General features: G+C 47.5%; 1 protein-coding gene across 1 annotated transcript in view; it reads left to right on the forward strand.

The window, feature by feature from the left end:
* Window positions 1-370: 370 nt before the first annotated feature.
* Window positions 371-22,497, forward strand: part of GMDS (GDP-mannose 4,6-dehydratase) — a 480,937-nt gene continuing 458,810 nt past the window's right edge. Inside the window, exon 1 of the mRNA XM_082847742.1 lies at window positions 371-585. Coding sequence (XP_082703868.1) covers window positions 484-585 — 102 coding nt within the window. The 5' untranslated portion in view covers window positions 371-483. The remainder of the gene's footprint in view (window positions 586-22,497) is intronic.

Below are 22,497 nucleotides of genomic sequence, written 5' to 3' on the forward strand. Positions count from 1 at the left end.
GGAGGACGTGCAGCGTGAGATGGTGAAGTCAGGCCGCCGACGGCCCGCCCCGTCCACTGGCAGCCCTTGCAAGCAGCATACCTGGAGCAAAGACCCGGCATCCCATCCTCTCCTGAGGATCTGGATAAGCCCGCGCAGGCGCGCCCGACGCCCCGCCCTTCAGGCGCAGGCACCGCCTACAAGCCCCGCCCCGCCTGGCTCGCGCGCTGCCGGCAGTGGGCGGGGCCTGCTCTGGCTGGGAGGCCGTCGGCGGGGAGGGCGGGGCCTGCCGCCGGCGCGGAGGCGCGTCGCGCGGTGATGCGGCTGACGCTGCGCCCGCCAGGCCGCAGTCCGGCCGCCCCGCCCCCGGCCCGCCCCGCCGGCCTCCCAGGCGGCCCTGTCAGAGTGCGGCGGCGGGCGGCGCGGGGCTGGTCCTTGTAGCCGGCGAGGAGGCTCCTGCGGCACACCCCCGTCGGTCGGCGCCTCTCTTCAGCGCGCGCGGACATGGCTCAGGCAGCGGCACGCTGCCCCAGCGCCCGCGGCTCCGGGGACGGCGAGACTGGCAAGCCCAGGAAGGTGGCGCTCATCACGGGCATCACGGGCCAGGTGAGCGGGGGCAGGGGCCGCGGGCACGTGTGCGCTCGGGGCGCCGGGGGGACGGCCGCGGGGGCGCCGGGAGCTCGGGCCGCGGGGAGGCCGGTGCCCGCGTGCGGGGGCTCCCTTGCTGCCCGATCCCCTCGCCCGGGTCCCAGGTCGCGGAGGAAGTAAGAGGGAGCGGTGCTGTGCAGTCACAGACCAGGAAATGTTTTCCTGTTTTGTGTTTTCTTACACGTTAAAAGCCCACCTCGCAGGAACTTCCAAGACCGCGGCCGCACCTGGACGTGGGGCAGGCTGGTCCGGGCTCGGGCCGGGTCCCCTCCCTGCCGCAGACCCTCAGGAGTGTCCGGAGCCCGGCCCACGAGCGGCGGGAGGCGCCGGGGCCGGGCCTCTCGGGTCCCCCCCGGGCGGTGGCGATGCCGACACCCGGTGCTCAGGAAGTGATGGGGTGAATAAAGGTGACCTGATGCGCACGCAGGCTGTGCTTATTACGCGCCGTCGCTTGGCTGATAGGACCTCATTTAGTTTTCCCAGCTGCTCTTTGAGGCGGTGCTCTTATGTTCTCCACTTCACAGATGGCGAAACCGAAGCCCGCGGTCAAAGCGCTAGGAAGTGTCCAGTTGGGATTCACACTGCTGTCAGACTCTCTGGCAGGAGAAAAGAGGTAGAAACTGGCTAGGCGTACAGTCAAAGGGCGTTAGACAGTTGTAACTGCTGGATACCTGATTACTTCCTAGTTACTCATGCATCGTGCTGTGTTTAAGGTAATTACAGTAAACCCCGGTTTGAAAACTGGTGGGAGGGGTGGCGGGGAGGGACAGGGATCTGAGGCTGAGTAAGAGAACCCTCAAAGTCAGTCAAGGGCCTGCATACTTTCAATATTATGGAGAAATTAGTTAAGCTGTTCGTGTAACTCTGTTGGTATGGCTTATGCCTACGGAAGTGGCAGCAGCGTGAATCCATGCAGGTTAGAAGGGAAGCCTTATTTAGAGCCGGAGTACAGTGGTCGGGTAGGTGCTGAGTGGCCTCCTCCAGGCCGTCTTCCTGAGCTACTCCCTGGCCAGACAGTTCTGGCTCCCCACTTCATTTCCACCTTAAAACCCCTGCTTGAGGCTCAGGCTCCTTCTAACCTCTGCACCAGTATCTCCCACTTCCCTCCAACCCCACCCTGTGCATTGTCCCCTCATCTGTTGGGTGTTGTGCTGGCTTCTGCAGTCCCTGGCACAGTGCTGAACTCTGGTTGCCACGTAAATCCCTGCTGGTGGAGTTTACTGCTCTGCTTCGCATTTATCTCCCAGGACAGTGACTCCCGCCGTGGGTCTCGGAGCGCTGTGAGGTTGATGCAAAGCGTCTGGAGAGCCATACCTGCTGTCCAGTTTCTTAGTCGTGTTGGGTGAGAGCTTGTTGAGCTACTCACTCTGCTGAACATTTTATATATTCCTATGTAAGAGGCAGGTACAGTTTTTGTCCCTATTTTACACCTGGCTTAGTAAGTAAGGTTAAGTATGTTCCCTGAGGGCGCACACCTCATGAGTGTCAGGGCTGAGATCTGAACCCAAGAGTTGCTCTAAGCCATTTTGTTATACTGCCTCTGTGGTAAACCACCCACGTTAAGTTACAGCCCTGTGTGTGTGTGTGTGTGTGAGAGAGACAGAGAGAGAGAGAGAGAGAGAGACAGAGACAGAGACAGACAGAGACAGAGACAGGGGGAGTAGGGGAGAGAGAGGGATTATTTTACTCTAAGAAGAAGTCTCAGATTCAAGGTGAGGTTGAAACCGCTGCTCTGGCCCTTAGGGCTGTCGTGGCCTTTGTGCTAAGATGGGCTCTTGCATGGGTTGTCCCACGTTCGCCCTTGAGAGTGCGTGCAGGTGGCCAGGGTGCCTGTCTGCTGTGCATCTCTAGTGCTCACTGCCAGCAGTCACTCCAGCTTTCTTCCTCCTGTCTCTTCCTGACAGTAGTTGTGAATCATTCCCGGAGTTTTTTTACCTTATTAAATCACCTCGAAGAAAACCAGGCTGTGCTCTGCATTGCCGCTTCAAGGCCCTCCGCCAGCCATCCCCAGGGCTCACCTCGTGGTCTAATTATGCTTGCTCTTTGCTACACCAGGGAAATGTTATTGCTGGTCCCTGAATATTGCTGCCTTGTACCTCCGTGGGGTCATTATTTTGCGCCTGAATGCCCTCACTAGTCTTACTCCTTTTAACTTAGCGGAAAGCCTCAGCCAAATGCAATCATTCCAGGCTTTGTATGTTCAGTTCTTTGTATTTACGGATGTGCAGTCCATGTTGGCTACATAGATAGTTTACATAGCTTAGTTCTTTGGTTTGTTAACTCCTTTAGGGTAGAAACCTTCTTTTGAGTTTACTACCTCCCGTGTGGCTTCACCTAGTGGGCTTCCAAAATGTTGACTTACTCTTCCCACGAACAGAACTTGTCTCTACTGTGTGTCTGCAGGGTGCAAGGCTTGCTTTGTGGCTGCTGGGAGCCAGAGCCTACGTAAGCTGTACTCTCTGCCCTCCAGGATCTCACAGTTTTTGAGGGACTTAATGCACATGTCAAAGTCCGTATTTTACAAATATGTTAGGGGCCACATGCCTGGTTCATCCAACCTCACTGAATGCTGGCAGTAGCAGGGGCTGTGTTTGGGGAGAACAGCGTGTACAGGAGTGTAGAGAGGGGAGAGTTTGGGGGGCCATGAGGACCAAACATAGTAATAATGGGAGGAAAGAGAATTTATTACATTTTGTACCCCTTGCTTATTTCCAAAAAGATTCTGAGGTGGCTTCAATAAAAAAACACAGCGTTGGTCCATCCTAAGAAGAATGAAAAAAATAGGAGTCTGCAGTGAAGGCTGTAGAAAGATGGAGGTAGTGTCCCCAGCACTGAGGACGGCTGCCAGGTGGGCATGAAATTCAGCTTTGAGCTTCCTGACCGTCGAGGCAGAGTGGGTGGGCACGTGGAACTTTGTTAGTACTGAACTCTCAGGGGGACACAGAGCTCATTGATGCATGATGAGCTCGACAGAGTCATCTCCTCAGGACGCTCCTGTTACCCCGACGGACTGTGGGAGCACATTTCTCGGTAGGTGGAGACTTCAGAGAACTGAATGGTCAGCGTTTGTGGATTTTTCCCTTTCTGATATCTGTTACGTCAAGCTAGTCTCTGCCAGGAGCATAGGCAAGTTGGAACTGTAGATTACCTTGTCAGGTGTCCTTGGTACGAAATTAATATTGGTGTTTTAAATATGGAAGAACTGACACGTTGAGGTCCTCCACACCTGCAAGTAGCCCAGGTTTTCCTTAGGAAGCGCTTTAGATGTGGTCGGACATCTAAGCAAACACCAAGTCCAGAGTTCTGCGCCATGACACATGGAAGGCAAAGCGTTTATCTTTAAATGGTTGGAAAGTTAGTCCTGGTCAAGAGGAGTTGACTTGTCTGCTGTTGGCAGACAACACATTTTTACCAAGTCTTGCGTAGAGGAAAGAGATGGACCCTTTGAGCTGTCGGGCAGATTATTTAAGCCGTAATATTTTGTTTCAGAATTTTATTTTTATGGCCTTATTTTTTATTTTCACTAATTTAATTATTTTCTTTTGAGCATGTTCTAGCTGCCATCAGACAACCATAGCCTTTAAAGAGAGCATGTTTAAAACAGATACCCAGATTCCCTAGACTTAGGTGGCTCTCACAGGCTTTATCTTCTTCATTTAAGAATTCATTTAAGATGCTGGAAAATGGTAATTGAGAATTGGCAGGAAGTACCATTCTTTCCACAGTTTTCCTTATCCCTTTTAAATAATGCTTCAATGGGATCATAATAGATGACGGGGATATTACTTCTTCTGGTTTTACTTTCAAATCCATATTTGGTGTCCCGCAAATTTCTGCATTCTAGTATCGGCATCAGAATCATCATTTGTGTAGATGGAGATTTAGTGAAATGTGATGAAGTCTACTAAAATAGCCATTGGTAATCGTGGAGCCAAAGCTCTGTCCAGTTCAAGGGAGAGGCCCGTGATAGATTAGTGATGTCTGCCTGGGAGAGGGATGGGAGTGATGGCACAGTGCTCTGTCTTTACAGGATTGTGACTCCTTGGGTTTAGGAAAAAAGTGTCTTAATCACTTATCCCCTATATCTAGCATAACTGGTAAAGGTTAGGTACTCAAAATATTTCATAATTAAGTCTTTACTTGCTGATGTTTATTATCTTGCAGAAAAGTTGCCTGGAAGTTGTAGAAGTCTGGAAATGAGAACAGAATGCAGTTGTTGGTTGGGTAGAAGCAAGGCATTTCAGGGTACTGTGCGGGAACTGGACAGTATATACCCAACATAGTTGCAATTTAGGAGATAAAATGATTTGTTGTAACTTCAGATTTAAAGGATTTAGAAAATACCCATTTCAGGGAAAAAAAGTAACATATCCAGTTTTGTATGATAGATTTCCTACCGTTTTTGTACTCATGTTAACCATTGAATTAAAAAAAATATTCCGTTGTCTTGTGCGTTGAGATCTTCGTACTGGAGTTAAATAACCATCATCGTGTGGAGGAGGAGGGGAGGCTGAGAAGGTGTGATTCCCCAGGTCACACAGCCGGTTAGCACGGGGGCTAGGACTGATCAACACTGTCCTTCACGGACAACGGCAGAGGGGCTGCTTTGAGCCAGAAAAATTGGGGTAAAGGAGTCTATGGTAGTGAAATGTGGAGCATGGTGTTCTGTAAAGTTGAATAATAATAAATTACACCTGGAAAGCAATCAAATCTATTTCAGTATTTAAGGAAAAGGTGACTTTATGTTGTTTTATAACATTTAACATCTTATTTTGACAAAATATTTGCAGTTCGAAAAGATTGAGAGGAAATTAAATAGGAGTCTTTAGTATTTAATTTACGAAGGAAAATTAATAAAATACAGGGACTAGAGAAGGTGGTTCACGTTCGGCCATTCCTTAGAGAACTCGGACACTCACTTCGTTGGAGGCGTATGCTGTCCCGAGCTAGAGTTGCCTCCGGAGCCTGCAGACTTCTTGAGCACGGCCTGTCTCCCCGTTACGCGCGAAAGCCCAGTGCTTCTGTCTCCATGTGGGGCTTTGGGACTCCAGGGCTGAAATCGAGGGGAGTTTTTATTAGTTACCACCTGATCGCTGAGATGAACTAGAAGAACTGCTAATTGTCCTTGTGATCTTGAGCGGCTTTCTTTGAGGTGTGGAGTTCTCAACTTGCCTGTCCTTTGAAGCAGCCTTTCCTCAACTTTTGCCAGAGGTTTTCACTAAACTGGGATTATTTGGCTATGATTCCATGTAAAGAATCAGGCTTAGGGGGTGAGGCAAAATGTTTGCCTTTAGCCAGGATTCTGGGCACTTGGTAGATAACTATTTGGGGGGAGGCACAGAAGAAATTTACTGACATTGATAGGATGCTTGCTGTGTGCCAGGCAGTGTGCCCAGCATTTTATATAAATTATCTCATTTAGCTGTGGGTGGTAGGTATTGTTACTGTCCTCCCTATACCGAGCAAGGAAACGGAGATTTGGAGAACTTCAGACTTGCCTGAGAACCTCCTGCACCAGTCTTTTCTCAGGACCTTCTCTCCTGTGTCGAGTCAGACTAGCTCTGTTGGCCAGATTGTTGACAAACTGTACAAGTTCACTGCTCTTGAGAAGCAGGTTGTTTTTAAAGGCTGCTTTTTGATTAGTGCTTTACCATGCTGTTTAGGTGATATTAACATTACTAGCCTGTGTGTCTAGGAGAAGTCTGGGGTGAGGGGGGGAAGGGGGGTGGAGGGCTGCTCTCTGAAGCCTGCTGAAGACCCCTGGTGGCTTCTTCCCAGTTCTCTGAGGGTTTTAGGGTAAGAAATGGAGATGGGGGAGCAGAGTGTCTTCCCTGCCCACAGGCCTCCCGGTGGAGGGTCAAGAGCCAGCAGCCACTTCGTGGGCCCTCAGAAGCGGGCCAGGGCTGCAGCTTGGGTGAGGGCGGTCTGGTTGGAGCCTGTGGCGGCAGAGCTTGCCCGCGGCCCAACGTGCACAGGGACAGCCAGGTCTCCGGGTGGTGGAGGGAGGCGGGCGAGGGCCCTTCTCCACCTGCATGTGGACCGGAGTTACAGCTCCGGGTTCACTTGCTGTGCTTCTTTCCTCTCTGCAGAGTGGGGTTTGTCCTTGCTGTCAAGGCCCAGATTCCTGAGGAGACTAAGAAGTCTCCTGTTCTAGACTCTTGGACGCCGTCATGTAAGCTGGAACATCTTTTGGCCTGCAGAGTGCCCTTAATGGATACTTTGGACTTGCCTTTTCTCCAGGTGGTAGTTTAATCTGAAGAGATGCTTCCCTGACTTGAGAGGACCCTCCTCTCTTCTCTCTTTCAGTAAGCCTTGCATTCGGGCTGAGGGGTGGTTCTCTATTTCATATCCCCAAAATTTCCAGTAGCAATTTGGTGTTTTTTTTGTTGTTGTTGTTTTTTGCTTAATTAATCTTTTCTCTTGGAGGCAATTACATTTGGGGGCAGATCATTCTGTACTTAGTGATAGAAGTACTAGTGCTCATGATTAATTCGGTCGACGGATGTTTGAGTGCCAACGATGTGTCAGGCACTGGGGATACGACAGTGAACAGAACAGACAAAAATGAGCCTCCTGTGACACTCATGTTCTGGGTGGTGATGATGGCGGTGATGGTGGGCGGATAACAGTAATTAAGGTGTGTTGAGCATTCACTCTGTGCCAGGCACCGCTTAGCGGGCTTTACACCTGTTTCCTTTCTGGAGCAAGGGAGCCCTCCTTTGAGGCAGTTTTCTTGTCACCCCTGAGGAACGCAGAGGTTAAACAGGTAGCCCAAAGGTCACTCCCGTCCTTGTTTGCAAAGTCAGAGGTGAAATGTAAATCCCAGTAATTTTATTTTCTATCAAATTTATTGCTAGAATTAACAAATAAATTCTAAGGAGAGGTAAATAGATGGTGTGTCAAATTTGAAAAATAAAGCATATTCAAGAGTTTTTTTGTTTGTTTTTGCAGTTGTGGAAAGATATGGATTATAGTAGTAAAATAAGCCTGTATTAATCACTACATTATATGCCCCTTATTTTATTTTCTTTGCTGTCATTTAGGTCACACCGTTAATTAATTCGTTGATGACTTATCTTGTGAACTCCCTAAATGCTGGGACTCTATCTTGGGACAAGTGGAAGAGGAGTTGGATTTCTTGGCCAGTGTGGGTTTCAGTTACTGCTTAGCTACTTAGGAGCTGCATCGATTTGGGCAGGGTATTTACCTTTGCTGCCAGGTTGGAAGAGTTATTCCTACCGAATAGAAAAGAAGTCTGGCATGGAATAGGGCGTTTGCCCCATGACTAGAATGGACCTCTCTTCACAGAGCTAACCAGATAGTGAGAGTACTCCAATACAGGGAAAGGACATTGAATGTGCAGGGCACCAAAGTCAGCCTTGCTCCGTGGGGGGCATCTATCGCCTAGGGCGGAAAGTTCCCTGGGATTTGGAATCAGCCACAGGCTATAAACAGATTTGACGTCTGGTGTGCCTTACAGTGCAAAGCAGATCTGGGGGCCGGTCTTATCTTCCCGTGTGAGAGGATTGTGGGCAGTGGACTGGACTCTAATCCTCCTTACTGTGATTTGCGGTCCAGGAGGAAAGGTTTGGCATAACTGGGAATGAGAAGGATGTCTTCAGTCCTGTCCTGCTTTGGTCAAAGACTGTTATGCGGTGAAACTTTTTTTTATGTCTTTACATTACACATAATTAATTGATTAACTGAGGAAAGAGCGTGGACCTGAGAATCAGAGGCTGGGTTTTAACACCAGTTAATTGTATAGCCTTAATTTTTTCTTAATCCATAATACGAAGGGATCACCTGGTGATCTCTAAAGTCTGTTCAGAGTAGAGCGTGCTATAACTTTAGGATTGAACACTAATTATAGCTTATTGTGTGCAAAAAAGTCTTGTATTTAAGCAGTGCAGTCATTTAATATCAGTTTCAAAGCTAAGGCCAATAGGAGAATTAAAAAAAAAGTAAAACCAGTGACTGTTACCTGTAGTGAATTTATAATTAAGTGTGTAAACTGGGAAGAAATTCACATATGAGTTGTATTTTGCTAGAATTTATAAGGTTAAAGCAGGAATTCTGAGCTGTCTGCCCTGGTAGGTTTTACCAAATGAAGTGGTTTTTTGGTGAGGAAGGATTTAAAATTCCTGTTATTTATTTTTTGGATTGAAATATTAAAAAATATAAGAATCTGTATTTTGAGCTTAGTGTTTAGTAGTGGAGGGTCTATTCATTCAGTAAATATCTACTGAGATTTATTCTGGGTTGAGTTAGGTGCTAGGCATATAGCCACCAGCAAGATGGATATGATGTTGTTCTCAAGGAGCTGATAGTCCGGGGGGACAAGTAATTTGACAGGTAATTTTACAGCATACTAATTGCTATGATAATAATAAGAGAGTCACTGAATCACAAGGAGATCTTCCCTTAAATAAAAATGATGCATAGTGTCATTAATTCAGCAGATTTACTGAGCATCACTTAGCTTGGACGTTTCTGGTTATGAATGCCATTGTATTAAAAGGGTTAGCCGTGAGGCCTTTCTGTAGGAAGCTGAACTGCTGAAGGATCCCCTGTATGCTCCTTTTTTCTTCTTTTTGATGTAGAAATCCTCATAGTCTAGTATTTCGTGAAGGATATTCCTATTTTCATTCTCACTTTTCTACCTCAAAAGCTGTATTTCCAGCCTTTAACATTTATTCCTTTTGGAGACCTTGCCAGTTATTTGATCAGATATATTTATGTATGCACCGGGGAATCATAGACCAAGTGAGGAAGCATTTATGAACTGTCCTTGTGTGATGACATAACGTAGGGGGCAGGTCAAATTTTTCTTTTTGGCTGATCAAATTTGAGTTTAACAGAATACTCCCAATATAGTAACTAATGGTGAGTTAGTGTCAGCCAGACAATTGATATTTGTTTTAGGGTTTGATAACTAATTTTTGAGCCAGTATTGTAGACAGAGACATAAGAGGTTAAAATCAGATAATTTTGTTTTTACTAGAATATTAGGTGTACAATTATTTGAACCAGCATATACTTTTAAATGTTTTGTTCCCTGTAGTATCCCCAGCGTGTAAAGTGCAGAGTGTAAGACATGGTACAGGACTCAGAGTAGGTAGGGAAGGAAGCAGACGTGTAGGTGCTGAGGTGAGGGTGCGCCTGTGGCCGTCAGTGTAAGGAGGAGTGGCTTTGCAGCCAGTAGCAGGGAAAGGAGGGCGGTGGGGACTAGTGCAGTTGGGAGGCTCCGTGGGCTGGCCTCAAAGCATGGTCAGATTGGGAGAGGAGGGCGGCGAGGGCCTGGGCTCCCTGCACAGGGCGGCGTGGGGACAGAGTATGGCAAATAGTATATTCAAAGTCCAGACGTGCAAGTCCCGGGAGGCTTGGAAGAGCAGGTTGAGGGGTGTGGGTTTGATTAAATAAACAGGGGCATGAGTGGAGCCCAGCCTCGGGTGAGTCTGCAACCTGGGCCCAAATCCTGCTTTAAAAAACGTCCTTCTGGGAGTTACTTAATAATCTTGAACCCTAATTCCCTTTTCTTAAAAATGCAGCTAATTATACCCACATCACAAGGTGATGTGCAGATTAGATAGGATGATTTTAATATTGCCTAGTGTGGTGCCTGACACAGGCTGCTTATGAAATTCTGGTGCTTATATTTATCACGTATAATACGTGACTTATGTGTGGTACGTTCCCCAGCATGGGGGAGAGTGAGAGGAGAGGGCAGTGTGGTGCAGGCGCACAGAGTGAACTTGAGTAGGAGAGCCAGGAAGACCTGGTAGATTATAAGGATGTAGATGCAGACGACGTTGGTTGTGGAGAAGGAAAGAGAATCAAAGGGACAACGGGACTTTGTGATAAGTTAGGTACGGGGCTGGCTGGGGAGGAAGGGAAGAGTTGGAGATCCCGAGGTTGTTTTGATTTTGGAGGCTGGCTGGGCTGGCTGGCTGGTATCACCATGGCCAGAAATGCTGTCCCTGGGAAGGAACAGCAGTGCTCTGGGGAAGGGAGTGAATTCAGTTCTGTTCCTCTTGAGCGTGAGGTGAGAGCATGACGTTCAAGTCTAATAACCTGTAAGCCATTTAAAATGTCAGCTTGAAATGCAGGTGAGAGATCCCGGCCACACAGTGTCCCGTCTAGGCCTGGACGCAGCTGTGGATGGGGAAGCCCTGTATTCTGCTCTGCTTGCCCGCCGCCCGGAATGTGCTGTGGTACCTGCCTCCTGGTATTAAAACTAACATTTTCCCCTTTAGTTTCATGATTGAAGTTAACCAGGTTACTTCAGTTATACTTCAATTCTCCCCGCTTTCTTTCTTTCTTTATATTTATTATCTTAGATTTTTATGAGTTTTGATGTTACTGCAAGAATATATTCTAGCAACGTGAATATTTTGTTAAGCAGAGTCTGATTTTTGCACTCAAGGAATGCTCTTTTCTAGGTAAGTCAAGCCTCAGGACTCTGCTCAACAAGATCAAAGGGCTTTTGGGATGAAGCAGTGTGGTTTACGATCCCACACTGCTGATGTGTGACTTTGCTTCACTGTGATATTAGCCATAATATCTTACATTTGTGTATTAATTCGTAGTTCTCAAAGCATTTCCATTGTTCTACATGGTATTCTGGGATGCAGGCAGGGCAGGGGTTGTTTCATTTTAGAGATGACCAACACCCAGAGTGATGCAGTGACCTGAGTCTCGGCGCTGGCGGCTGTCAGCACAGTAATGCCGAGCTTTTGTTCCTTCTTCCGGATCTCACAGTCTGCTAGGGTTAATTCAATTTAGCTTTCTTCTGCATTCCCTCACCAGTGTTTTACGCCAGGCTGGTGTTTTTCTTTACTGTTTCATAAACAGCCTATGCAGGCAGAGTAACGCTCCCACCCCAAGGTGTCCACATCCTCGTCCCTGGAACCTGTGACTGTGTTACCGCTCGTGGCAAAAGGGACTTTGCAGATGTGGTTAAAATCAGGATCTTGAGATGAGAGATGATCCTGGCTTACCTGTGGGATCTGGCATCGTGGAGGTCCTTCAGTGGGGAGGAGGGAGACAGAGGTGTCAGAAAAGCCAGCCTTGTGAGGAAGGTTCAGCCGGCCAGGGCTGGCTTTGCAGACAGAAGGGGCCACAGCCAAGCGGCACGGGTGGTTTCCGAAAGCTGGGAGAGGCCATGGGATCCTCCCTGGAGCCTCCAGAAAGCAATGGAGGCTGACTGACAAGGCAGATTTCAGACTTCCGATCTGCTGAATTGGGAGGTAGGGAATGGGGACTGTTTTAAGCCACTGTGGTTTATGGTCATTTGTTACATTTATGGAAATTTGTTACAGCAGCAAAGAGAGACTGGTAGGCAGATGGTATGCTTGTTCCCACTTCGCACTTACTGGGAATTCGCTCTTGCTTTGGCCTGTTCACATGTATTTGTCTTCAGATTCTAGTTTCCTTCACATTCCAGCCCTCATTCATTTCCTTCATCTTGGAATTCTTTGCACATTTTAAGTTATCCTGCAAATATTTTTCCATGCCTTCTGCTGGTAAGCAATATATTCCTTCCTTTGGTATTATGGAGAACACCCATTGTCCCTGTTTTCAAGGAACCTCATCTAATGAGGAGCATTAATGGATCATTTCAACAAATATTTATTTAACACCGAGCTCTGTGGTAGGCACTTTAATAGCCAATTGAATTTATGCCAATTTGTTCCTAATAAAAAAGCTGTTCTATCATCACCATCATTATTGTTATATAAATACAGAGTTCTCCTGTTTTAATTGTTTGCTTATTTTTTAGATTCCACATGTAAGTGAAAACAGCAGAGACAGACTCACAGATACAGAGAACAGATTAGTGGTGATCAGAGGGGAGAGGCGTGGGGGTAGGGGCAGAATAGGTGAAGGAGGTTAAGAGGTACAGACTACTAGGTATAAAATTAATAAGTTACAAGGATGTAATGTAAAGCACAGGGAATATAGCCAGTACTTTATAATAACTTTGTCTAGAGTATAATCTGTAAAAATATCAAATTACTATGTTGGACACCTGAAACTAATATAATATTGCAAGTCAACACCAAAAATACAAAAAAATAAAAACTCCACAGACTCCTCCGTTGTTGGCTTTGAGGAGGCAAGTGGCCTTGTTGGCAGGGAACTGTGGATGACACCTGGGAGCTAGGGTGGTCTCTGGGTGACAGCCAGCAGGACGGTAAGGCCTTTGGTCCTAGAGCCACCGTGATTGAATTCTGTCGACAAATGGAGTGAACCCTTAGATCCACTCAGGCGTTGGATGAGACTTGACACCTGGCTTGTAACCTAGAGATGACCTGGCTAAGCACGCCAGGCTCCAGATGCATAGAAAATGTGTGCTAGTCAGTGTGGGGAGATTGAAGCTGCCGAGTGTGTGGTAACAGGGTTCTGCATGAGTGGATGACGGGTCTGAGCCCTGACCTTGCATAGCACGTGCAGAAACGGCTCAGAGAGTGTCCAAGCCGCTTGAGCAGTGTAAATGCGTGCTGTGGTCATCCACACGAGAGTGTACATGAGCAGGACAGTCAGTGGGGCTGTTGTGATTCGATTCCCGTGGTGTAAGTGCCTTTCACAGTGAGAAGTGCTGAGAAGCAGTGTTGCGGTTTGATGTTTCGGAATTCCGCTGGGAATGAGGAGAAGATGCTCTTGCCGGGCCCTGTTTTGGGTCTAGGGGGATGAGCGAGGAGGAGTCCTGAAGATCAGCAGGTCCCAGATTTCACAGACTGTTAAAAACTCGAGAATGATACACAGTGGCCAAGCTTCTGAGCCTTCAGAGTAGCAAATTCCTATCTGCTACCAGTACCACCAAAATGTAACAAGGGTGTGTCGTCAGAATAAAGAGCAGTCACCACATTACACACTCTTGGCTGTGTGACCTACTTTAGTGTGTCCATTTTTCTCATTTTGTAAAGGAATGGGTTACAAATGTGTCACGGATCGGCCTTGGTCTATTGACTACGTTTGGGACACCATTGAAAATTGTTTTATTAAAAAAAAGTTATTCACTTGTCTGATTCTCAGGACTCAAATATAAGTCTTCTGGCCTGCGGTGACCATGTTTTCTGGACCCCAGGGTAAGATACCTCCCATGACCATATGCCCTAGAGCAGGCTGAACACTGGAAACCAGGGGCGTCGGAAAGAGTGTGGAGTTACTGTCCGTAGAATACTGTGCCCACCAAATACTGAGCCCCATGAAGGGTGCCTGGTGAGCATTAGTGAGCTGGTGCTTTGAGATTTCATTTTTTGCCATGTTCTTTGGTGCTCTGGGCAGACTCCCACCTCCCAGAGAAGACCAGCAGCAGCCCGTAGAGCCAGGATCCCAGTTCATCCTGACAGCTCTGGTCCTGGGGCTGTCCTTTGAGTGTGCTTGGAAGGAATATGCAAATTACTGCTGTGTTGTTTCAAGTTTAACTTGGGAACCTGAAACTGAAATCAAGTTTGGGGAGCTTCTGAGTGGTTTTGACCTGGTTTTGTGAGGTTGGTCAACCCCCCGGGTATGTGGGCAGCGGGTATTAAGTGCATTTCTCAAGGGTGAAATAGGAAGATTTTGGGGGGGGTTGTTTTTGAGGAGAGGTGATAAAGATAATGGATTTTTCGGAGAGTTTTGCTTTTCTGCATTTAAATATAAACCTTGGAAAGGAGACATAGAAGTTAGAACAAATACTGAACTGTTTCTATTGTTGTTGTTTTTTTTTTCTTTCAGCTGTTTTGTGGACTGTAGTGGTTTTTCATTTCACCCCCTCATCCATTTTGCTATTTTGACTAATTTAGGAAGTTTTGGATTATTTCAGCTTATACAGTATTTTCTTTCCATTGAGTTGTCTTTTAATCTTTACTAATGTTTGAGCATATAGATTTTAAGCTATTTAAGCATAACCAAAAGTTTTTACTATTGCCAGACTGTTATTATAGGAATTTTGGGTTTAATTCCTAAAAACAAGGGTGTGTTTTAGAAGGAATTGTTTCGTGGAGGCAAGGCCATTGATTGGGAGCCCAGCTGGAGGTCTTAGAAGACCCTCTGTATGGGGCACTGCGCTTAGTAGAGGCTTAGGATCGGGTCCAGGAAACCTGACATTCTTGCTGGGCTTTTTGAACCACACAGGCACTTCTCCTGTATGGGCTGATTTTCTTCTCTTTAAATATGCTTTCCGGAACAGGGGTGAATACACGTATGGAGTGAGGATTTGGACGTCTCCCTTTGCTTTCCTAGCTTGGAGTTTCCAGCTGGTATAATGGAAACTGGACTTGAGGAGGATGTTGACCATTGTGGATGACGTCCACCGTCGCTTGGGCTTGGGAAGGACTTCGGGAATTCGCCACTTGCCAGGCTCTTCAGAGGAGTCTCCAGGTGGCCTGGGCCCCGAGTTGGGGAGCAGAGAGGCTCGTGGGCTGGTGCCTGGCTTTCCCTGTAGGACGGATGGCGTGGGCACCAGAACCGGGCAGGTGGGAACAGGTGTGCGAGCCTGTGCTTGGGGAGCTGTAGGTGATCTCTGGGCAGCCGTGCATGTGGCTGAGCCCCGAGGGATCTGGCCCCACCTTGTCCTCACTTGCTGGCGTGGCCACTGAGATCCAGACACCCCTGCGACCCGAGGTGCACCTGTGCAGAACTGCCCTTTATTCTAGAATCCCAAGGAAACAGCCCTGGCCTGTTCACCCAGTCCTTCAGCCCACCCAGTCCTTCAGCTGCACTGGGTTTCACCTGTCACCTCACTCACTGCACGCATCTCGGCAGTTCCTGCTGAGGTTTCTTTTCTCCTGCTCACTCTCTAGGAATTACTGACATTCGCACTGGAATCAGTGATTTCTCTAGATTTGGGGCTCATTCCAAAAGAATACTCTGTTTTTCTTTTTGGTGTTTTGACCTTTGATTTCAGGCTGAAGTAGGAACTGTCTATAAAGCGTGGGCAGCTCTCGACGTTGGTGGCACGTAGAGTCACGTGGGGAGCTTGAAAAAGTCTTGGCTCCTCCGTATTCAGTTTGCTGGGCTTCGGGTGGGACTTACATTTGGCTGTTTGTAGAAATGATCCCAGTGATTCAAGAGCGAGCTTGAGCAGAGAACCGCCCATTAAAGCAGACTGCGGTAGTGACTTGAAGATGAAGCTATTCTTTTCCTTAACACTTTCCCAACTTTTAAAAGTCGTGATACAGGCTTACTATAGAAAAATTAGAAAGTTTAAGAAGGTATAAAGTATTAGGGGGAAAAAACCACCACCATAATTATACCAGTCAGAACCAATCATCGGCAGCATTATTATTATTATTATTTTTTACTGTTTTGTCTGTTTCTGATTCGCTTCACTGCCTTTCAGCAAATGTTACTGCCTAGGGTGGGATAGGCTCTTACGGTGGCTCTGGAATTGTTCTGAAAGCTTCTGAATGTGTGGGAGTTAGCAAGGACGGATTGAGTATGAGGGCCTGTAGGAGGCTGTGGAGCATACCTTGGATTTCAAGGGTGAGGAAACTCCATCTTCAAGATTCCTCATCACATCACATGACCCACGCGGCACCTCCTTGGCCTCTGTTACAGTCGTCACAGACGTCTGCTTGTATATTTTGGTTCACATGTTGTTTGTATTGGTTTTCTATTTTGAGTGAGATTATGTAATTTAGGGGAATAAATGCAAATAGGATCAGAGTTCATTAGTTTTGGCATGTTAAACGCAAACACTTTAAAGAAAAATTCCTGTAATGTTTGTCGAAGACTGCAGTTTCAGACACTCATGTTCCGTCAGTGCTCATCCTGTAGGGAGGTTTTGATACCTTTGTTCTTGGGACTGTTGCTCTTGGTCTGTTTTTCAGTTAACTTTCTTTAATGGTATACTCTACGAAAGCACTTCATTAACTTGATTTATTAATATTTCAATTTAATTATAACACATAGCAATGCCAGGATTTGGTTGCACTTTTATTCTTATGCACAATTATTGTATGTAAATCTAACTCTTAGATCTGGCTGGTGGTGGTCCTGATCTCTCTGGTGTGCTGTAGCTCTGACGTATACTTACAGAGTTTGTGGACTGCACCCTGGGCCTCTCTGTAGAGGAGACTCTCACTTCACAGGTTTTCTGTTATTTCTACCCAAGAAGCAGGATTCTGCACCCGAGGCCAGTCCCGAGAAAAGACAAGCATGTGGTTGGTGAGTGTGCAGAACAGGGCGAGCCCTGGGATCGCTCCGCGTCCTGGGGGGATGACGGTGGAGGGTCCCACCTGGCTGAGGGCAGGGCTCTCTGGGTTTCTCAGTGGATTTCCTCCTCTTGAAACTTGGCTTCATGGAGACGTGGTGAAGTGTTGGAAAGTCAGATGAGCACAGGGTGGAGATCTTGGCTGCTAGCCTGGCTGGGTGCCATCTTTTAGAAATGGTCCCTTGCATGATTATTTATTTTCTCTCTCCTTCCTCGTAGTTTTCTCCTTCCCCCATCTCTTTCTTTTTTACAGTCGTCTACCCCCTCCCCCTGCACACACGCACTTTTCCCCCAGTTCTTCAGGTGAGGCCTTAGGGCTTGGGGTGGGAGCAGCTTATCATGGGGACAGAGTTCACCTGCCCAAATGGCAGAGCTGTAGGGGCAGGACTTTTGTGGGTGGTAATTGTGCCTTAGGAGAGTTGAGAAAGCAAGTAGTGGATTCTTATTTAAATAGCCCTGGAAGGGGCATTAAGGATGTTTGCAGGTCTTGGTCCAGATGGAAGCTGGCACTGGCCTGAATCCACCCCTCTCCTTTCACCCTTTAAGCATTTCCTTATTCTACTCTGTTAGTGCTTTGCAATCATCCCCTTCTGATCCCTAGCTTAGTGTGTAATTACAGGTGCTTTTCTGCTTCCTTTTTGCTGCGATATTGATCATCAGTGTTGGTCTATAGCAAACACACTGATCCGGATGCAAACCGGAAAGTCTGAGGGCTAGTGATGATTCACCACTCACACAGAGCAGCCTGACCGGCCAGGATGGACTGCGCGAACGAGAGCCGGGTAGAGGCAGGGCCTTCACCCAGCTTAGAGGGGCCCCTGGGAGGCTCTGGGTCTGGTTTTGGGACTTTGAGACCTGCAACAAACTTTACCCTCTGGGGACCTCGGTTTCTTAATCTATCGAATGAAGATAATTAACCCTTAATTGCAGGGTTGTTGGCCCATAGGATAGTTTATAGTAAGTGGTATGGCGGTTATAATCTGAAACACTTTAAAATGTACACACATTAAAATATATTAAGTACCCAAAATTACAGTCGTACATATTTAAGATTATTGAAGCGTTATCAGATGGGAAGGATAAAAATTAAGGTAATGTTAATGTCCTGTGCTCTCTGAGGTGGATAGAGTAAGCACCTGCTTTCCATTCTGGGATGTGAAAGTATGTTGCAAAAATGAGTCCCTTAATTTCTGGCAGAGACAGGCTCTTCTTAATTCAAGAAACAGTGTATAAACGCAAATGTTTAGTAATTCCCGAGATTCTGATCTAACTGCTTTGCCTTTGTCTTGCACTTCTTGGGGGCGGATGTTTCCGTTCTTTGGTTTTCCTCTGTATCTGGGAGGAGAGGGGACTTTGGTTGGTCTGCGGCACAGAAGGATGGGGTTCGTTTGGTTTTTTATCCCTTTCCTTTGACCTCCCAATTTCCAGGGCCTGGGTTCTGGGCATCTTGGTATTCAGATGAATGTTTTGTAACCCTTCAGCTTTCTTTTCCTCTTGTTCCCTGAGGTTTTCGCTACAACTCTGCAGATGTTTTTAAAAAAGGGGTGAGTGAGAAAATGACTTATCAGGCTTGGGATGGGGTGATTGCTGTGCCAGTGAGAAGGGCGCTGCTGTGGGGTAAGGTGTGACCTCAGGGCACACCCACGGGCCACGCGTCATGTAACGCTGGCTGTTAGCAGTGCCAGCCCTCTCTCACCAACTTTGCAACCAGAGAGCATCTGTTTTCAGTCAGTTTGTCTTTCAGACACAGCTGGAATACTTCCAGAGCCTAAATGAACTTGATTAAAATGTTGCCTGGCTTTTTTTTATCATCTGGAGCAAAGCCCATCTTGTCTTTCCTTCTTTCAAAGAAGGTCTGTTGTTTCTTGATGGGCTTCGGCTCGGGTTCATCCTGCAAGTGTTCCCCCCGCAGGCTGTGTTCCTCCCACAGGCTGTGTGCACAGGGTCCTGGTGGGGCTGGGAAGGTCAGAGAAGAGGAAGAGCCACCTTGCCCTCAAGGAGCTCACTTATTTGTATCAAAATGCCCTGAACTCAGCTACTCACATCAAGAGACATTTTACTTATAATCTAGGTAGTACTGGGATTATGAACAGCAGCAAAAACATGTCCAGGGCTTACATGTGCCAAGCCCTGTGTGCTAAGATCTTTGCATCTTTAATCCTTACAAGGGTACCATCGCTTTATAAGTCATTTACAAAATTATTATAAGCATCGTTTGATGTTTACTGTTTAAACATAGGGTATAACAAAGCGTTGGGGGACCTTTTTCCCACCTTATACCCCAGTAAAAGACTTAGTTCAAAAGCAAGTTGGTGAAATTATATATCTCCTTTAAAATTAAACAACAAACCACAAATATAAACCTTCTCCTAATAGTAAAATACTGTATTATATACCATGCGCTATTACGATTTATTATATAAATATTGTATTGTAGCAACATTACAGTATATTAAAAATATACTGCAGGCCTGTATTACAGGAAAACACGTGTAACAGCTCCCCAGCTCTCCTTACTTAGGAGAGTAAGGCGGGGGGAGTGAAGCCTCCAGCGAGAAGAGAAGAGGAAGCCCAGGGGGAAGGGCAGTCTTCCTAGCGATGGGTTAGGGTGGCTGGTGGGAACGGAAGCGGGGTGGGAAGGAGGCAGAGGGCGGGGGCAGCGGGGCGCCGGTGGGCGCAGAGAGGCGCAGGAGGTTTTAAGCGGATCCCGAGGTGTCACAGCCCAGGCTTAGAGAAACGGCTCAGGTGCTCGGCCCTCCCTCCCGCTGAACTGCCCCCCAGGTGCCACTGAGGCCTGGGAGCGGCAGCCGCAGCCCACCTCCCTGGGCTGGCCCTGGGCCCCCGTCGGGGTGCGCGGGGCAGGGCGCCCCGTGGGCCCCTGCGCACGGTGCCAGGTGGTAAATGCTGGGCTTGGGCCCAGGGGCGCGGTGAGAGGAGGCCCCCAGCAGGGGAGGGCCGAGTTCAGGTTCTTTGAGGAGGACCGAGTGGGTGGGGTCCCGCCAGGCAGGGGCAGCTGCTGGCGGGAGGTCGAGGTGTGCCCTGCGAACGCGTGTGCAGTGCCATGTGGAGGGGCGCGCCTGGCCTCAGTGACCCCGTTCGTCCTCGGAAGCAACGTTCCCACGTCGGGAGGCTGACAGTAGCGCGTCTCAGTGAGGCAGGGTTCTGTGGGGTTTTCTTTTTATTACCTCATCTTGGATTACGGACTGTTTTGACTAAAGCCTGGGTGGTTCTCCGCAGAAAAGCATGAGTGCAGTACGTGCGTGCACATGTATACTTACGCGCGCACACACGCGCACACACACACAGCCCTGCGGGGCTCCTGGAGCACGTGCGTCTTCCTCTAAGTCACAGTCGGTTTCCTATGAACTGGAGCCAATGGAGAGCAAGCTTCTCTAAAAATGTTCGCATTTAATTTATCATAAATCTAGGAATTACAAAATGAGATTGGCGCTTATTCACTTCACAGAGTTTAACCTTAGGCGCATATTTCCGAACCTTAAATACTATAAAATTAGAAATTAAAATTATTTCATGATATGAGTCCTTTAAAGTGGTATATATTTTCCTCTTTTTAAAAAAATTTAATCCCCAATACTTAATGTTTTCATTTATATTCTGCCTTATCCTGAAAATGATTTAAGGCAATTTTATTTGTTAATTTTAACTTTTCATTAAGGAAATTTTCAAAGATATACTAGAGTAGAAATCATAGCAGAATGGGCCTCTACATACCTGCCACTTAGATACAACAATTATTAGCTTGCAGCAAAATTTATTTCAGGTGTAGCTCTATATTTTTCCATGACCCCCCCTCCCAAAATTTTAACAGTAAATTCTGGGCACATTATTACAGCCGTATTTAGTATAGTATTTATCTGTAAATGGTCCTCTTACAAAATAACTATATTGACATTATTGTGTTTAATAACTTAATGATAATTAATATAATCAGATATTTGTCGGTATTCAGATGTCCCCAGTTGTCTCATAATTGTTTTTAGTAACTTGTTTGTTTGCCCCAGGGTCCTAATAAGGTCCGTGCTGATGTCTCTTAACTCTTAGAATCTCCTCCTTAAACCACTTCCCTCCTTTCCTCCCTTCTCTCCCTTCTTGCCTCCTTGTTGCTTTTCCCCCCATCCTTCTCTCCCTTCTCCCCTCTGTCTCTGTCTCTCTCTCTCAATGTCTCTGTCTCTCTTTGCCTCTGTGTCTGTCTTTCACTATCTGTGTCTCTCTCTCTGTCTGTCTCTGTCTCTCTGTCACATCTCTTGGTTGAAGATACCGGGCTGTTTTCTGTGTCCTGTTTCCGTAGTTTGACTTCGGCTGGTTCATTCCGGGGTGCTCTTTCTTTCATTCCTGGCACTTCCTATGATTCGGTGTTTAGGGTTAAAGGCTCGATCAAGTTCAGTCTTGGTTTGGGGGTGGGTGAGGGCAAGAGTAACTCACACCTGGTCTTGTGTACTCCTGTTAGGAGGCGTGTACTGTCTTGTTTTTCTTGTAGTGTCAGCAGCCATTGAGGGTCATCATCAAGATCCATTATTTTATTAGCGGTTGCGAAGTGGTGATAATTGGATTCTGTAATTCCTTCTTCACTGATTAGCTGAAATCCTTCTAAAAAGAGAAGCTTGCAAGTATTTGGTTACCCTGAGATACAGGAAAGGCAAAACAAATAATCAGTTCTTTCTCTGTATCAGTTTTTAGTGCGTTCCTCCATACCATTCTCTAATGACCAACTTCTTTTTGGATCTTTATGAACTCACGGAATTAAATATTCTCTGTGTATTCCAGTCCCTGTGTCTTGCTGATGCTCCCGTGGCCTCATCTGTGGCCTGGGGAGCCTTTCCGTTCGGCCTCTGCAGCCTCTGGTGCAGCCTTGGTGGTCTCGGCTTCCGTTGCTCTCTAAGGGGACAGGGCAATCCATGTGTTTTTCTGCTCCGAATCTGGAATCAGTTATTTTTCCAAGGAGCTCAAGGGCAGGTTTATTTTAATTTTGAAAGTCTTTAAGTAAAAAATGAACAGTCTTTACTGTGTTTATTCTGCTGCTGCTGCTGCTAAACCATTGATTTTGTTGAACGTCCGCAGTGTCCGGAGCGTCCTGGCTCCCCTTGGTCGGGCAGCTGGTGCAGTGCTTTGCACGTGATAGGGGCTGAATACGTGTTGGCCACGTTGTTGTACCGAATGTTTCATTCGACCAGAAGCCCCTGGGTAGTGGTGGCTCTGTCCTTCTCTGCCTTCGAGGGCGGGTCCCGCTGCCCTCACCGGTGGCTCGGCGGTGGCACATGTGCCTCGTGCTGCGAGCCGGGCCTGCAGCTCCCACACCCCGCGGCTCCGCCTGCATCTCCCCGAGCCGGCCTGCCACCCCTTCCTCTGGCTGCCTCTGCAACCCCTCGCTGTCTGTCCTCCCGCGTCCCCGCGGGACGGGCCTGCTCCTGCGGCTCTGGGTGCACTGGGACGCAGCCCCTGGCTGGTGGCCTCCGACGGCCTCCTTGGTGGCACTGCGACCAGCTGCACCCTAGGCCTGCTCGTTTGGTGGTGCTTCTGCCCTTCCAGGCCTGCGTGGTTTCATTGTGTTGTTTACCTGTGCCCCCCACCCCCCAATAATAGAATTATTTCCTGTACCTTTATGACAAAATAAATTTGTATCTTATCTGCTCTCTTTTCAAAGTGAGTTCACG

This window comes from Leucopleurus acutus (assembly GCF_964270905.1).
Source record: "Leucopleurus acutus genome assembly, chromosome: 10".
Taxonomy (NCBI): Eukaryota; Metazoa; Chordata; class Mammalia; order Artiodactyla; family Delphinidae; genus Leucopleurus; species Leucopleurus acutus.